Source organism: Xenia sp. Carnegie-2017, unplaced genomic scaffold (assembly GCF_021976095.1).
Source record: "Xenia sp. Carnegie-2017 unplaced genomic scaffold, XeniaSp_v1 HiC_scaffold_19, whole genome shotgun sequence".
NCBI lineage: Eukaryota > Metazoa > Cnidaria > Anthozoa > Malacalcyonacea > Xeniidae > Xenia > Xenia sp. Carnegie-2017.
This window is the reverse complement of record NW_025813481.1, coordinates 8838415-8856987: the sequence shown is the minus strand read 5'-3', so window position 1 is coordinate 8856987 and position 18573 is coordinate 8838415. Positions and strand designations below refer to the sequence as shown.

General features: G+C 37.3%; 1 protein-coding gene across 1 annotated transcript in view; it reads right to left on the bottom strand.

Annotated features, from left to right (window-relative positions):
• LOC124438088 (dynein axonemal heavy chain 1-like) overlaps nucleotides 1–18573 on the bottom strand; it is a 56761-nt gene that overhangs the window by 17890 nt on the left and 20298 nt on the right. The window contains exons 29-56 of the mRNA XM_046988076.1: nucleotides 18376–18462; nucleotides 16178–16284; nucleotides 15901–15980; nucleotides 15554–15645; nucleotides 14866–15020; nucleotides 14563–14740; nucleotides 13919–14113; nucleotides 13418–13537; nucleotides 12761–12916; nucleotides 12195–12308; nucleotides 11846–11986; nucleotides 11310–11470; nucleotides 10312–10469; nucleotides 9725–9898; nucleotides 8995–9080; nucleotides 7833–8165; nucleotides 7259–7455; nucleotides 6136–6271; nucleotides 5629–5837; nucleotides 5046–5214; nucleotides 4848–4942; nucleotides 4466–4562; nucleotides 4278–4397; nucleotides 1973–2098; nucleotides 696–746; nucleotides 468–566; nucleotides 308–400; nucleotides 87–167 (exon numbers count right to left, since the gene is read on the bottom strand). Of these exons, the coding sequence (XP_046844032.1) occupies nucleotides 87–167; nucleotides 308–400; nucleotides 468–566; nucleotides 696–746; nucleotides 1973–2098; nucleotides 4278–4397; nucleotides 4466–4562; nucleotides 4848–4942; nucleotides 5046–5214; nucleotides 5629–5837; nucleotides 6136–6271; nucleotides 7259–7455; nucleotides 7833–8165; nucleotides 8995–9080; nucleotides 9725–9898; nucleotides 10312–10469; nucleotides 11310–11470; nucleotides 11846–11986; nucleotides 12195–12308; nucleotides 12761–12916; nucleotides 13418–13537; nucleotides 13919–14113; nucleotides 14563–14740; nucleotides 14866–15020; nucleotides 15554–15645; nucleotides 15901–15980; nucleotides 16178–16284; nucleotides 18376–18462 (3810 nt within the window). The remainder of the gene's footprint in view (nucleotides 1–86; nucleotides 168–307; nucleotides 401–467; nucleotides 567–695; nucleotides 747–1972; nucleotides 2099–4277; nucleotides 4398–4465; nucleotides 4563–4847; nucleotides 4943–5045; nucleotides 5215–5628; nucleotides 5838–6135; nucleotides 6272–7258; nucleotides 7456–7832; nucleotides 8166–8994; nucleotides 9081–9724; nucleotides 9899–10311; nucleotides 10470–11309; nucleotides 11471–11845; nucleotides 11987–12194; nucleotides 12309–12760; nucleotides 12917–13417; nucleotides 13538–13918; nucleotides 14114–14562; nucleotides 14741–14865; nucleotides 15021–15553; nucleotides 15646–15900; nucleotides 15981–16177; nucleotides 16285–18375; nucleotides 18463–18573) is intronic.

Below are 18573 nucleotides of genomic sequence, written 5' to 3'. Positions count from 1 at the left end.
AATGCATATACTAAGGACAAAATTCGGACCTGAGACAAAGCACCAGAAAGCTACGAATCAATGTCTCAATTCGTCTCAACACTCACTTTTGCAATCGCTGTAGGAGTGAAGTCTTCATTATCAATGTACGGTTGAATCTTTTGAATATTTGCATCAGGAATATTATCCTAGGGGTGAAATGGCAACATTTCCGATAAACTGCCCGATCCTATTTGTTGAACTAAATACAGTATGTGCTCTTAATTGTGTTTTTTCTTCTTGTTGTAATTTCTAATGCAGCAACAAAAATTCTAGAAAACCAGAATACCTTGTCGAATTTAAAAAGACTTTCCAGAAACTTAGCGGGGTCTTGTAACAGTGCTTTACCAGGCTCCCAGTAATCGTCCACTTTTGTGCCAACCTTTAAAAAACAATATTAATGTCGTGTCTGTCAACAGCGTAGCGCTTGTTTGTTTGTTTTAATATACCTTTTCTCCTGCAACTTTCTTCGGTTTAACTCCTTTGATAATACAAACAGCATCAATGACTAACTTCACACCAGGAGGTGGACGCTGAAGGGCTCGCACCTAAGTTGATATTTTGTCATGAAATTGTAATAGAACATCAGCATTAATTAAGGTAGTTAATAATAGACCCTTAAGGTTAATCTGGCACCCAGTGGGCTTAACCTATGTGAACTAGGGGTCATTAAGTACCTCGACAACATCATTCCTATTCAGCGATTTCAGACTAGTGAGAGCCGCTTCCTAAAAAGAAAAACAGGTCAATAGAAAAAAAGTCTGTTTGATAAGAACTTCGGTCTAAATAAATGTCGCTGATGTCAGAAAAATAAATGTAGCTACAGGAGACTTCATTATTTTGTTCATTTCAGACAACCAAATACATTCACAAAAAATTTATACAATTTAAGAGCGTTTGCGATCAAACAATGTTCACTAAATTGAAAATATTTCAAATTTGATGCTATGCCAAAAAATTAACCAACTAAAAAAATAACCAATCATCGGTGTTTAGACATAAATAACCAATCATCGGTGTTTAGACATAAATAACCAAACATCGGTGTTTAGACATAAATAACCAAACATCGGTGTTTAGACATAAATAACCAAACATCGGTGTTTAGACATAAATAACCAATCATCGGTGTTTAGACATAAATAACCAAACATCGGTGTTTAGACATAAATAACCAATCATCGGTGTTTAGACATAAATAACCAAACATCGGTGTTTAGACATAAATAACCAATCATTGGTGTTTAGACATAAATAACCAATCATTGGTGTTCAGACATAAATAACCAATCATCGGTGTTTAGACATAAATAACCAATCATTGGTGTTCAGACATAAATAACCAATCATTGGTGTTTAGACATAAATAACCAATCATTGGTGTTCAGACATAAATAACCAATCATTGGTGTTCAGACATAAATAACCAATCATTGGTGTTCAGACATAAATAACCAATCATTGGTGTTCAGACATAAATAACCAATCATTGGTGTTTGGACATAAATAACCAATCATTGGTGTTTGGACATAAATAACCAATCATTGGTGTTCAGGTTTAAAAAACGAGTGAACGAATTATTACAACATAACCAATAAAGAACAATGCAAAACATTGCATTCTATTTTTGGTACTTTTCTCCGAAGATTTTTCGTGACATCAGTTTCGTTGCAAATACGTCTTTAAATTAAATTAACGATGTCGTTTATAATTCCAAAGCCGCCAAAAAGTCAGCCAAAAAACGCAAAAAATCTAATTACAGTACATGGGAATTCAATTTGTGTAAAAAATTGTAAAATTTGAATGAAGATAAAGCCTAAAAGGATACGAATTCCCAAATTGTTTCAGGAGTCAAACATTTCACTGAATCTTTTTCTCTTCGTTCATTAAAATTCAACCAATATGAAAACTTGCATAAAGAGATGTAACTAACTAATATAATAAATGTAATACCAAAGCAGGGAGGGCCTCGTCGAGATCTCGTTGAGCGTCATCAGCAATGGCTTGAGTTTCAGTCGCTTTCTTAGTTGCCTCTGTTTCTTCCCTTTGGACAACAACTTTGGTCTCATTAGCAACCACCTATACAAAAAGTATACAACGTTTTAAAAGCATATCTCTGACCATTGTAAGAGTGTTATTAATGAGAAACGCAACACTAATTCCTACAAGACTGCAAACCAACAAACATGACCTGCACAAAAATCATTATTACAAACACTACAGACTTGCCACCACTCAGAACACTACTTCACTTTTGTCACCACCATACTCTCACACATCACTATCCCAACCCCCCTGTCATATTACTTCTATCACCACCATGCTGTAAAGGCACTTCTATTACCACCATGCTGTCATGGTACTTCTATCACCATCATGCTGTTAAGGCACTTCTATCACTACCATGCTGCCATAGCACTTCTATCACCACCATGATGTCATAACACTTCTATCACCACCATGATGTCATAATACTTCGATCACCACCATGATGTCATAACACTTCTATCACCACCATGATGTCATAACACTTCTATTACCCCATGCTGTCATAACACTTCTATCACCACCATGATGTCATAACACTTCTATTACCACCATGATATCATAACACTTCTATCACCACCATGATGTCATAACACTTCTATCACCCCAATGCTGCCATAACACTTCTATCACCACCATGATATCATAACACTTCTATCACCACCATGATATTATAACACTTCTATCACCACCATGACGTCATAACACTTCTATCACCATAATGCTGCCATAACACTTCTATCACCACCATGATGTCATAACACTTCTATCACCACAATGCTGCCATAACACTTCTATCACCACCATGATATCATAACACTTCTATCACCACCATGATATCATAACATTTCTATCACCACCATGATGTCATAACACTTCTATCACCACCATGCTGCCATAACACTTCTATCACCACCATGATGTTATAACACTTCTATCACCACAATGCTGCCATAACACTTCTATCACCACCATGATATCATAACACTTCTATTACCACCATGATATCATAACACTTCTATCACCACCATGATATCATAACACTTCTATCACTACCATGCTGCCATAACACTTCTATCACCACCATGATGTTATAACACGTCTATCGCCACCATGCTGCCATAACACTTCTATCACCACCATGCTGCCATAACACTTCTATCACCACCATGATGTCATAACACTTCTATCACTACCATGCTGCCATAACACTTTTATCACCACCATGATGTTATAACACGTCTATCACCACCATGCTGCCATAACACTTCTATCACCACCATGCTCCCATAACACTTCTATTACCACCATGATGTCATAACACTTCTATCACCACCATGCTGCCATAACACTTCTATCACCACCATGCTGCCATAACACTTCTATTACCACCATGATGTCATAACACTTCTATCACCACCATGCTGCCATAACACTTCTATCACCACCATGATGTTATAACACTTCTATCACCACAATGCTGCCATAACACTTCTATCACCACCATGATATCATAACACTTCTATTACCACCATGATATCATAACACTTCTATCACCACCATGATATCATAACACTTCTATCACTACCATGCTGCCATAACACTTCTATCACCACCATGATGTTATAACACGTCTATCACCACCATGATGCAATAACACTTCTATCACCACCATGATGCCATAACACTTCTATCACCACCATGATGTCATAACACTTCTATCACCACCATGCTGCCATAATACTTCTATCACCACCATGATGTCATAACACTTCTATCACCACCATGATGTCATAACACTTCTATCACCACCATGTCATAACACTTCTATCACCCCCATGCTGTCATAACACTTCTATCACCACCACGCTGCCATAACACTTCTATCATTACCATGCTGTAAAGGCACTTCTATCACCACCACGCTGTCTTTGCACTTGTATTACAATCATGCTTACATAAAACCTCCGTTACAATCGTGCTGTCATATATTTTCCCTCGCCATCATGCTGCCGCATCAGTTTGTATCGTTACCATCCAGTCATATAAGTTCTATTATCACCACGCTTTTATATAAATACTATGACCACCATGCTGCAATATCACTTATAGCAACCAACATGCTGTCACTGTCACACAACCATCTCTCACACATTACACAACACATATTGCCTTGCCTTTAGCAGGAAAAATTAAACGAAAATTTCCTCACACTGTCTTTCTCAATCTGTTCCATTGTTTCTTCAGTATCCTGGGCAGCCTGGGCGAGCAACGGCTGCATAGATTCAAGTTCTTCTTGTAGTTTTTCAACTTCTTCAGCTGTCGATAGCAACTAAAATGGCGAGCGATCGACTGCAGCACATTTGAAGTTATACTTCGAGACAAAAAATGATGAATTACCTTATCAAGTCCGTTCTTTGTACGTTTACGTGCATTGACGATTTCAGACTTCTTCGACGACACAAGTTTTTGAAATGTGCCAAGCAAATCAAGGTAACTATATGAAAGCAATACAAAGAAAAATAGTATTTTCAGCAATACCGTCGTATTGAAATTGTGCATGATAAAAGTAAAGATCCAGAAATATATATTTAGATCATTTACATATTCACAAGCTTACCAATCATGCCGCAATTTTGTCTATTCAGTGCTCTGACGTTATTCTAAACTCTGACAATACACACGTACGGAAAATCCAGTCCATCCTTAAAGGCTGGATTTGCCTATTTTCTATGTACGTTTGATTGTCATTATTTGAAGTAATGTTTATCCACCACATTACCTCGTTGGAGTGACGTAATTGTACCGAGATAGCTCAGCAAGATATTGCTTGGATTTTCTTGCTACGGATTGGTGGATATTGCCACACATGTCCACCTTAAAATATTAAATCAAAATATCCAACCTCCAAAATACGTACAGACATACAAATAGTAACGAAGACCAGAGTTCGGCCACCAAATATCAATGATGTACGTACCAATCCTTTGGTGTATGGTGAATCTTCAAGCTCGTGGATCTCACCAAGGAACGTAGAGGCAACAGATTGCAAAGCTTCCTCTGGCCATTCCGAGAACCAGTCGATAGTGCAGCAGTTGACAAGAGATGGAAATTGACGCAATCGCGCGCGAAATATCTCGCCTATGGGGCTGGAGAATGGTAAAAGATTAAATTCGTTGATCAATGATAGGGAAGAATTGTGAAAAGAAAACTTGCATCCGAGAGAATGAGCAATAATAATTGATTAAGCAGTCAGTTGCTCGTTAACTTAGGGAAGCAAAGTGCATCAATTTGGCATGCAAAACTGCCATGTATGAAGACAATGTACGCGAATGATAATTATACATTGATATTATATATTGGCCTTGGAATCATCGTCACGAAAAGTTTGGAGTTGTATTCCAAAGTCATAGTGCAAAGGTAGAAATTTACATGTAAGCACATGTCTTAGTAAGATATTTAGGATAACATAATTGATAAAACAAACTTCTATTTTGAAATATCACCAAGCAAAAACCTGAACTATTTCCTAAATAAAGTAAAGACAATATGTTTTTGTGTACCTCATACATACGACCAGATGTATATTAGAGCGGACTAGTTTAGTGTATGCAGAATAAAGATTAGCTTTTGTCGGTGGTTGTCCCGAATCCTGAACAAATGGTTTCATGGTAGTGTATATGTTATCAAGTTCGTCGGGCTGGTATATGTTTGGAACGTCACCCGCGTTCAGGATGTTGTTTAGATCTTCAAGAAACGATTCGTCTTTAATCTATAAACAAATAAATGAGCAAAAGATGAGCATCGATAACCTTCCATCGAGTTTGAAACGAAAAGATATCTGTACTTATACATTGGCGCACATATATGCGTTCTAAAGATACTAAATCTAATGAATGGCGTCATAGCTTTTCAAGGGAAACTTTTGCAAAAGAAACTACGAAAAAATCTTTGTAAAACGTATAATTTACTTCATGAGTTTTGTTCCTCCACGTTGTTCCATACAACATGCAAATGGAATGATAATTCGTCAAAGAGAAAAAAGACTGCTAAACACTCATTCGATATACCTGAGTATCCACGAATAAAAAGACAACAGGTTTGTTTTCCAGTCCAGCCTTCATCATCACCTTCTTCACGTCTTCTCGCCATTCTGGAACTCCGTAGTTCTTTGCCAACTCTATCTGAAAGCATTCGTACTCGGCCCTGAAGAGAACAAGTTGAAAAATCAATATCTATTCACGTCAAAAGACCCTTTATTGTATAGATTAATCATATATTTATGCTAATTATGCGGATTATCGTCAATTATTTTAATTTACTCCTAAATGGGAGAAATTCCACGATACAACTTCGATAAATGAAAGGAATTGGAGATCCAATTAACATCAGCTGTGAAATAAAAACTACGTAATTTTTTAATAAATTTTAAATCAACTGTTGGCATCTTAGGCGCAATAAAAAAACAAAGAAAAAGGGAAAATCGAAATCTAACACAACAGTCAAATTGACAAATTTTTATGCTTTTAAGGACTTCGAACAAAATATCTTTGTTCCGACTAGTTGTGGGCAGGAGGGGATGAAATCGCTTTAAACTGGATGCTAATTTGTGTTGAAATTTCCTTTAAATAACAAATTGCAGGGAGCCAGTGGCGTAGTCAGCCCACAAGTTTTGGTCGTGCTATGTCAATTACTAAGCATTATTATTATTTCTTTCTTTAGAAATCCATTGTTTTACAGTGAGTTAACACAGAATTGTTTACGAAACAAGACCATGTTTTAATGCTAAATTTAATAGATAAGATATAGAAGGAGGATTTGATGGCATGTCCGTCAGCATAACTACTATAAATTTTCATGCATTACGTTAAAAATAATCGTAAATGTGCTGCAACAACAGAGGAAGCATTCACTGAAATATGTTTATTTGAGGCTGGGCGTATTATCAGCAGTAAATAGAAGTTTCTTAGCCTTGACACCGAGGTCCCGCTTATCTAACACCTGTGCTAATAATTCCATTCGAAAATGACAGTAGCTGAGTCCAACAGGAAGAAAGTGAATTTGCTAACAACATGACGTCAAGCAGTAAATAAAACGGGCTTGCCAGGCAAAGTTATGCATATTTACATGCGTTGCTACGCCTACTAACATGAGTCTCTAAATATGTTTGCAAGTGTTGCTAGGGATACTTACATGTGGGTGGCCAGTCGTGTCAGACTCTGTCTGCCACTACCACCAACACCCAATAACAAAGCGTTGCCCAAAGGTTGCCTAATGATGCGACCGATCCTGCAAACATGCTGTACAGCGTCCGTGAACAATACAAGTTTCATCTGCGCCGTATTGATCTGGTTATAATCTTCGAGATATTCCTCAAGGATCTTCACCATCTAGGAGAAGTAACTCGTAACAAGAATTTCTCGTGTTCAATGGATTTGCAAAGTAAAGCTTGAACTTAGTGTTAATTGCCTTAAAATTGTCGAACCTAAGAACAACACAAATTTCGGCATGTATTTATAATAATATGCATTTACATCACATCACAAAATCAACATGCAGTCTCAACCGTGTTAAGCAAGAACAGCCGAACTGACAACACAATTTCACTGAAAAATGATTGAATCATCTCTGCAAGAACGATGCATAGCCAAAACATTGAGCTCTTGATGAATAACTCTACATATGAAGAACCGGACATGGACCGAAAGCCCATGATGTAATATTTTGTACTTGCCACTATCGTACAGGCCCGAATGACGTCTCTTACCTTAGCGTAGTCTGTCACTTCGGCATAAATCTTGTTTTCTACATTCGGTATCATAAAATCACCATATACGAGAGGTACGCAAGTGACAACTTCATCGTAGACGACATTGAATCCATTCGTCATTTTATCTTTCATCAAATTTATGAACCATTTACGATCATCATCATTCACCAAGCGATCCTGAAACACCCGACAATTCTCGTGAAACCACAGGCGGAGTAGTTCCAGCCTCGATTCCAGTCGATCCGGTTTCGCCATGAGAATGCCTTGAAAGACTTTTGACAGGTCGCGAAGATTAAAGGTGTAGTGACTCTTAGATGGAGTAGGGAGCAACTGAAAGGAGATAAATATTATTTGAAACGTTGGTGACTTGAAGTAAAGATCATTGACAGTGATTGAGTACGGAGAAACTAAAAGGAGATACATGTAGTTTGAAACGTTGGTGACTTGAAGTAAAGATCATTGACAGTGATTGAGTACGGAGAAACTAAAAGGAGATACATGTAGTTTGAAACGTTGGTGACTTGAAGTAAAGATCATTGACAGTGATTGAGTAGGGAGCAACTAAAAAGAGATCCATGTAGTTTGAAACGTTGGCGAAAGATCATTGACGGGGTTCTCGGGCCACACAAAGAATGATAACGAATTTCAAGACCGTGAAAAGTCTTTTCGGTAAACCATAAGTAATAAACACCAACTTTCATCAAATACTAATGCAGTGTTTTTATCATCAAAATGATCTGATACGCTGAAACTCCATTCCCTCCCTCCGGTGTCTTTAACAATACAGGATGTATATGCTTTTAGAAATTGAGGTACGAATAATAATTATTTGATCATCATACCAAGTCCACTGGTGCATAAAATATTGTCAGCTACGTTCATATAAATTACAAAATCTTTCTTACAAGCACGATGGTTTTGTTCTCTTGAAAACTTAACGTAACTTAATACAGGAAATTTGTACAATATTGCACCCATGGACTTGGCATGCTGTAATCTTTTCTTCATACCACTGGGGCCTGTCGCACGAAGGCCGGATAGCGCTATCCATTGGATAGCAATAGTTTTGAAGGCTTCAAAAATTGCTGAAAAGGGAACAATCTACGATTTGAACTGAAAGTTTCACTATCGTAAAAAATAAACCGAATGGATGACGTACCTGTGTTGTGATAGTGTTATAAACGGCGATCGTCTGTTGTACCAACCGACTGCCAAGATCATTTTTATTTTCACCTTGATATGATGCTATAAATATGAAATGGAGCACGATAAATATAGCCGTCATTCATAAAATGTCGTCTGCACATATATTCCTAAAGAAAATATCCTCGACTGAATGCCTCTAAGCATTGAACGTAGCTAATAATGTACTATACTCATCTTCATATCTACAGCCGAAGCCTCTAACGTTAAAAATATCTACGTATAAACTGTAACTTTCTAACCTGGTATTTTGCTAAAACCTGCAAAAGATAATTAAAATATTGATCGACATACATTTAAAACGTGTATAGATTAAGTTTCTTTAAGCATGCACGTTTCAAATAATCTTTAACGCCTGTTTCCTTCTTGTAACGTGCAAATTTTATCGCCAGCAACATGATTCGAAATAGTTTATTCAATTTCAAACAAGGTTAAAAAAGCTCCTTAGTAAAATAAAGAGCTTTGTGTAATATTTAAAACAGTCCCATGCTCTAACATCTTATAATAATATAGATACACTGATCTATCTCGTGGTCTATGGGAAACTGGACTACAAAGAAATGATGACAAGGCGAGAAACAACACTCCATACATAAAGTTGTTCGAAAGAAATACGCGTTATTAACTACAGGTTTTGACGACTAAGGCAAAAGCTAGTCGTAAATTAGAGTGATATACACACGCACCCAGCCATCCATTTAATATTGTTGAAAAAATAGTGAACTTGCTCGAATCTTCCATTTCGGTGAAAGTGAGAAAGTTGAAATGACGTAACAAACGTGGCGTAACGGGATTACGGCCTCCACCAGGGGGACCCATTGCCCCGAGAAGATTGATGTCGACCAGCTCACGGAATGCACCTATGATGAAAATAATATTCAAATGCAAAGCATAACTGACAGGTGAATGTTTCATGATTCGGACATTTTGAGATCGTTCGGAGAGTTGTTTATTATACTTGGCTGAATTCAACATTGATTCTTCATAATGGCAAAATGAACCACTTAATTATAAAACTTTGATGGCTTTTTCAACTGTTCTGATTCTGATGAATGTTTTTTATATAACACCAAATCAAGCTTCTGGATGAGTTGAATATGAACACAAAAAGTTCGTTCGTTTAGTGAGATCATTTTTTGCTGCACTACAAAATATCCATAATTTGCTACGTTACTCAATTTTAAAATCTTTAACATTCCGGATCGAGGCTACATTTTGGAAAATTGCCTTAAGACCACTATATTACATTCATCCTGTGACTTCATCAACTCACCAATCTGCTTTCTATCGTACCATCCGTTGTGATCACAATACTGTCGTAACAATTCGTTCGGAGGCTGAGCACCATACGTCTCTAATGCAGGCATGTTGAGATCGTCAATAAATATAAGAAAGGTCTTTCCTAAAGGTGGACCAAACACTCCTTTCCGTCTGAACAAAAGTAAAGAAAACTTAATGAAACAAAAATAAACCGTATTGTAGCTAATGGTCTGTAGTCAAGTCCCATGTCGTCTAGGAAAATGGATAATTTTTGCGGACACTGCTCGCTATGTGAAATCAAGATTCAAGATGGCGTCTTATTAGTAGCATTTATTATCACACGAGGATAAATTTTTTTGATCGACAATGACAGTTTGACGTAGCAAGTTATTTTTGGTTGCTTTTTGGTAATCGAATTTTCCTGCGCATGTTTATTTCTCTTCCCGTGAAAGTGAATTCTCCACAGTGGCGTCGCCATGTTGTTCAAACTGGATGTGGGACAGTGCAAGCGACAATGGTTTCAGACTTCAATTAGGGTTTCGGGGCATGCCCCTCTTAAAAATGTGTATTTAAAGGTTCTCTAAAACGCTATTTCTCACAGGCAGATTTTGTATATAATCTGAAAAGCCACAAGTTTGTAAAAAGGTAGCTTACTGTTAGACGTATCTACAAGTGTATTCAAGCCAATCTTATCGATAACAATGCTTGAACGCTGCAGTTTCTTAAAATTACTTTGCTATGTACCCGTTTATAGGAAGAAACTATTTTTGCGGCTGTTGAAAATTGGATTAATTGTCCCCCTCTTCATTTCTCGACATATTTTGAAAAATTTGAAAATGCGTCTTTGCAATAACTGGGGGGGAGGTCTCCCTCAGTTCCCTCCCTGGCGACGCCACCGATTCTCCATTGTAATTACAAAAAGGGTTTCCCAAAATATTTTGGACGAAAATATTTGACAAATGGGTGTATTAAGAAACAAATTCCACCTAAAGATATAAAACGAAAAACTACCTTTTATCCAGTTTTCCGTCAATGATATCCTGAGTTTGATTCGCCGACGTTCTCGCAGAGAAAGCAAGAAAATGACATAGATAATTATCTGGCATATGTCTCAATAACTTGTCGCTAATGCACAACGTTTTTCCAGAGCCAGTTGGACCAACTGCTACAACCTGAAAAAAACAAGGCATTTTGATGACAAAAAGTATCACGATAGGTTCTGTAAGCTCATTTGGAACGATTCTATCTGCATTGTGGTAGAAGGAAATGAATTGCCAAGAAATCTTTAGTATTCGTCTCAACTCTCACGAGAGTAAGAGTAAGGACTAAAATAAAAAAATATCAAGAGAGTTTTACGATTTCCAAGGTTGAAATTGACAATTCACGCGCCATCAAAAGTTATCTAAGTGAAAAAAATTGTCTGACAATATAAGAAGCATATTTATCATTACCAAAAACACTCACGCACTACTATATTTGAAAACTACGTGCTTGCAAATACATAACAACATTTAGATGCAGCAGACTTACAAATACACTCAACAGACCTTCTTGTGGTTCGACAACAGCATTCCTAGGATATAAGATCCTCGTATCAAATCCATCGTAGGTATTATGATGTCCGAAAACCTCGTCTCAGGTGTTATTTCGACGTTCGGTGAACCTTCCAACCAATGTTTCCAACGAACCTGTACATAAACAGATTGCTCTTAAATACACGTACGTCGATTGATATAAGATGGAAAATTAACTTCTAAGGCTAACACGACGATTATATGATTTTCATAATTGGAAACGTTATGTCGCCAAAAGGAAAAGAACGAAGGTGATCATTGAGGATTCTAACATTCTAGATATATTCCTGGATGTAACAATAAACATGAAATAATGTTTCACCTCTCCACTTGACGTAGTCTCAACTTCATCATCATCTGTACCAATTTTACTAATTCCACCGTCATCTAAGCAATAGTCATACACTAGACCATCTTCAGGAAACAGCATGCTTATCTATAAAGTACACAGTAGGAATAAGATTGTTTGGAAAACTTGAGAAAGCCAATTAATTAACCGTGTTGTTCGATCTTATTAAATTTATTTCCTTGCACCTAAATACACGTTATGTAACATTCACTAATTTTAGCTTCCTCGTTTTCAAATTTACTAGTAAACATTTATCTTTGTGCACCTTCACGTTTTGCAACATTGGCTTGCACTAGCGAGATATGACATGGTCTTTTGAAGAGCACGGAGATACATGGCATGATCATACATGATGTTGCGCAGTTGCACGAGTCATGTGGCGAGAGCCTCATATTTAATCCACAAAATTCTATGTCATATTGTATATGAATTATTACCCAATGAGTGTGGAGGGGGAGTGGATTATTCTGATATGTTGTCCTGATTCAGGAGAGGCTACTGAAAAATCATATTGATTTCAATGAATTCAACGAACTAACTTTCTCGTCTTGCATTTTCTGGCGTAGAAATTGACTAAATTTGTGTCGACCGTCTCCATCACAAGTTGAGCCCACGGACCAGATGAGGGCGAAAATGAACCAAGGTTCGATTAAAACGACAATTTTATCAAGGTTTTCTTGAGGAATATCAATGCCCTGAAAAACAAAACGATACGAAATTATAGTGGTCGATATACGCTTCACTCGTTACCTCAATTGCAAGTCTATAGATCACGAGTTTTTTTTTCCTCAACAGTTCCCTGATCAGAGATTTATTGATATCCGGCTGCAGCAAGTTATAAGATTTTGAATTTTTTATTTTACAATGAACAGTTTGCTAGTACTAGTTGCTAATTCCTCAGAGCAATCCGTCTATCAAAGTTGGTACATTGCTGCAATATTTCTCAAAATAAATAACTTAACTGATTAAGTACCGTGGTGTTTGGGCTTCGCTTATTTTCCGTTGTAACGTGTGCAGACAACACCTGCTCAGTTTCCTGTGCATCATTGTAAGCATATTAATATTTCGTGTGGAGGTGCGCACCTACCCACCCACCCACCTAAATCCATCCCAGCGTTTAAAACACCAAAAAACGAGCCATTGGTGAAATGCAGTGTCACAAACGTTGGATACATCATGAAAAAATGTCGTCTTACTTCTCGTGGAATAAATGGCGCAAAGAAAGAGTCGAGTAAATTCATGAGGCTGAAACAGAGATTGCTGTCGACGGACGGAACGAACTCTTTCAGTTGTTTTCTTAAAAATAGGATGCTGACCTAAACAGTATAAAATAATAACAGTTAAAAGAATAATAAGGGGATGCCAGAAATATACGCTTATTCGGCTGATTTACTAAAGAAAGAAAATATAACTATAAAACGACCGAAATGAAAAACAAGATTTCGATACCATTCTCAGTCTGGGCTGCTACAAACATGAACCAAAACATTCGAAATACTGAATCAAATTTCAAAATTGATGGAGGCCCTACAATAAATCCTGAAACTTAGCGATGAGTGGATCACAAGTCAATGTTGCATGAAAACATCATTCAATAAAATCGTCATCGTACAATGTCTGTATTAAAACAGTAATAAAAACGAAACCAAACAAGGCCAAAAAATGAGACTAAAGATACAAGCAGCGTATGTAAATACCTCCAGAAATCTATCAAAGAGCGACTTGAAAGCGTCCCTGTGATCAAAAACAAAATCCGGCATCTTTCTCAACCAGCAATCAACAAATGGTTGAAGACCTAGTATACTCGGCTCCAGGTACACCATACCACAACGACTAACTGTAGCAGGTGAAGCTACGGCAAGATCTTGCACCTCAAACATCATCGTCATCGACTGGAAAATATTACAATAATCGTGAGGTTGTCCACACGGCTTCTACGTACTCAAGGTTTTTTTGAATTTTGAACACCCTCTATCCTCAGTACAAAAATATACAACACTTGCCTAACCCTCACTCCCCTTCGTACTTTGCTACTTAAAATTAGCATATCTTGCAGTCTTCAAACTTCGTGGAGGAGAGGGAGTTACTTTTTACAAGTAAAACTAACTCCAATTAATGCTAAGGTTAATGATGTCTTTCATCTTTATATAATTGACATGCTTAAACTATGTACAAAAATGTATGCAAATTCAGGAAACCAAGACTAGATTCCAAAATGTCATCCGTACTAAACAACATGTTAGCACCCCCCTTCCGACAGTAGGCAAGTGTATGCATTCGTCATACACCCCCTTCCTTTGCATTGCGTACCAAGTGAGCGCTCCATACACAGACGCCGTACCTCAGTCAACTTGATAATTTCTCCACTGGTCAAACACAGTTTCTTGTTATCATCAAGCACCGTGTTCATGTTTTCAATCCATACAGCATCGACGGGACCATCAAATAGGTACCATTTCTTGTCTGACGTTGAGCTAGAGCTACCTTCGCGAATCATCGATGATAGAATACCATCCGTCCTAAGCGTGGTGAATATCAAATATGAGAATATGATGGCGAGTTGTTGTGTGACGGACATGCCGCAGCAGTTCAAAAGGACAAGAACTATCTATTACATGGACATGCCACTATTTTATCTCATTACCATTCGTGAGTCATTAAATCAAACTCTCCGTAAAGTTGACCCATGGTTATGGATTTCGGATTCAATACGCATGTGTGGACTTCCTCGAACTGCGTTCCCGCAGGAGACATTTGACCTTTTAATGAAGTCATCGCTCTCTTCAGAACTTCGTAGCACTATGAATTTCAGCAAAATATGTGTGATTAATGGCGGTTTTGTATTAATGGAAAACAGCCGAAAACAGCCGTTGTCGCAAGTTCTATTAATGACTAGATATTTGAAAAAAGTCCATAACGGAACGTCTGTGGTAAAATACTGGTTTAACGTTTACTAAATCCAACTTTTGCGGCTCATATCTCCAGAATGCAAAACAAATAAGATTGGTCGGTGGTTCCTTAACATAGGGACATGGGATTTGTAGGAAAAATCAAAAAGATAGCTAATCTTATAATGAACATAAGAGCCAAGCTTACTGCAAGAATATGAATTGCCATTGTAGAATATAATAATGTAAGGAAAGGATTTTTACTGAAGTTTCGTTGCAACGCGCGACATCCTCAGAATAATGATATAATGTTTCAAAGTGAGAATAAAAATGACAATATATACAAATTATGAACAAATTAAGTAGAAATAGATTAACCAATTATAGCCAACGAGGCTGATGATGGTGATGTGAAGTCAAGAAATAAGAAAATCGATAATATACCTTTGTCTTTCCTGATCCAGTTGGTCCGACCAACATCAAACCATGACGAACTACAGTTGTTTCATAAAGCTGTATGCATTTCGTCACGAAACCTTTAAAGCCAAAGTTTAGACTACATTGAAAGACGCCTCGCCACAAGAGAAAATTTTTGGCAGTTTGCACGACAATTAAAACAAAAGATTTATACTAACGACATGAAACAAAAAGGTAAATTGATTCAGATGCATTCATTTTTTCTCGGCTACACAACTTTTACGCCAGAAATATCTTCGCTCAATATCCCTCGCTCAATAGTTAGGCCTCTACACAATAACAAATTATTTGGAAACGCAAACAAAGAATCTCACCATTAACATCTTGGAGACCCATCTTTTTGCAAGAAGTTCGTATGGACAAGTCCAGTTCACCGTAATCAATTGGCTGCTCCCTATAGCAAAAGAACAATTTTGTTGGATTACGATGGGAAAATTTCTTCTAAACATCGTTGTACTTAGATTGTTTTCAATGAAACACATGCATCAGTTAACTGACGATCTAGCAATTCACAATATTGATGAAATATGACCAAATTTCAGACTCGACATCTGTTGAAGTAACATGGTGAAATCATAAACATCATCTTACTTGATCTTAGGAAAGAGATCAGATACAATGCCTTCGAACAACTTGAGATCATCCAAAAGAAACTTTGGCACATTCACATCACGTATGGCACGCAAAACAATCAGCTCCTGAAAGATGGTGTCATATCAAATACTTCGTTATTAATGTGTAAGATAAATACTCTAACAAATATATAGTGAATGATAGGCAATATACAGTGGATGGAAGGCAATATACAGTGAATGAAAGGCAATATACAGTGGATGGAAGCGTATATACAGTGAATGATAGGCAATATACAGTGGATGGATGCCTATATACAGTGAATGAAAGGCAATATACAGTGGATGGAAGCCTGTATACAGTGAATGAAAGGCAATATACAGTGGATGAAAGGCAATATACAGTGGATGGAAGCCTACATACAGTGAATGAAAGGCAATATACAGTGGATGGAAGCCAATATACAGTGAATGAAAGGCAATATACAGTGGATGGAAGCCTATATACAGTGAATGAAAGGCAATAAACAGTGGATGAAAGCCTATATACAGTGAATGAAAGGCAATATATAGTGGATGGAAGCCTACATACAGTGAATGAAAGGCAATATACAGTGGATGGAAGGCAATATACAGTGAATGAAAGGCAATATACAGTGGATGGAAGCCTATATACAGTGAATGAAAGGCAATATACAGTGGATGGAAGCCTATATACAGTGAATGAAAGGCAATATACAGTGAATGGCAGCCAATATACAATGAATGAAAGGCAATATACAGTGGATGGAAGCCTATATACAGTGAATGAAAGGCAATATACAGTGGATGAAAGGCAAGATACAGTGGATGAAAGGCAAGATACAGTGGATGGAAGCCAATATACAGTGGATGGCAGCCAATATACAGTGAATGAAAGGCAATATACAGTGAATGGCAGCCAATATACAGTGAATGAAAGGCAATATACAGTGGATGGCAGCCAATATACAGTGGATGAAAGGCAATATACAGTGGATGGAAGCCTATATACAGTGAATGAAAGGCAATATACAGTGGATGGAAGCCTATATACAGTGAATGAAAGGCAATATACAGTGAATGGCAGCCAATATACAATGAATGAAAGGCAATATACAGTGGATGGAAGCCTATATACAGTGAATGAAAGGCAATATACAGTGGATGAAAGGCAAGATACAGTGGATGAAAGGCAAGATACAGTGGATGGAAGCCAATATACAGTGGATGGCAGCCAATATACAGTGAATGAAAGGCAATATACAGTGAATGGCAGCCAATATACAGTGAATGAAAGGCAATATACAGTGGATGGCAGCCAATATACAGTGGATGAAAGGCAATATACAGTGGATGGAAGCCTATATACAATGAATGAAAGGCAATATACAGTGGATGAAAGGCAAGATACAGTGGATGAAAGGCAAGATACAGTGGATGGAAGCCAATATACAGTGAAGGAAAAGCAATATATAGTGAATGGAAGGCAATATACAGTGAATGAAAGGCAATATACAGTGGATGAAAGGCAAGATACAGTGGATGGAAGCCAATATACAGTGAAGGAAAAGCAATATATAGTGAATGGAAGGCAATATACGGTGGATGAAAGGCAATATACAGTGGATGAAAGGCAAGATACAGTGGATGGAAGCCAATATACAGTGAAGGAAAAGCAATATATAGTGAATGGAAGGCAATATACGGTGGATGAAAGGCAATATACAGTGGATGAAAGGCAAGATACAGTGGATGGAAGCCAATATACAGTGAAGGAAAAGCAATATATAGTGAATGGAAGGCAATATACGGTGGATGAAAGGCAATATACAGTGGATGAAAGGCAAGATACAGTAGATGGAAGGCAATATAAAGGCATGTGCTGTGTACGGCAAATTTCTGTGCGACCAACTTTTTTGACCCTCGCCTGCAAGAGACCTTTGCCTTTTACTTCCAGTATTATTGAAACAAATGACAATAAAGCTGCTTTTTTAAGAGATTTTAAAAAATGAAACACTTCTTTGGCGTAGAACAAGAACTTGTGCAGAGATAAGAACGAAAAATGATTAAACTCAACATAGCTAATACGCTCACCATCTTAACTTAATTATAGAGTTGCAATGGACATTACTTTATCAAAAAGCCGAGGGGTTGAACAAGGTGTCTGTACATATAAAATTTTCAAAACAGACAAACCTCTTCCATTTCGGGGTTTTCTCTTTTAAGGTTACCGGCAGCAGAAATGACGGTCTTCACAGCTCTCATTCCAAAATCATAATGATCCTGTGAAAATATTCAAAGTATTAAAACTAAAATCTAAAGCAGACTTTTTATAAAAGAAATCGAGTCCTGTCAATTTTCCAAACAAACAAGATCACGAAATGGTGGACCGGT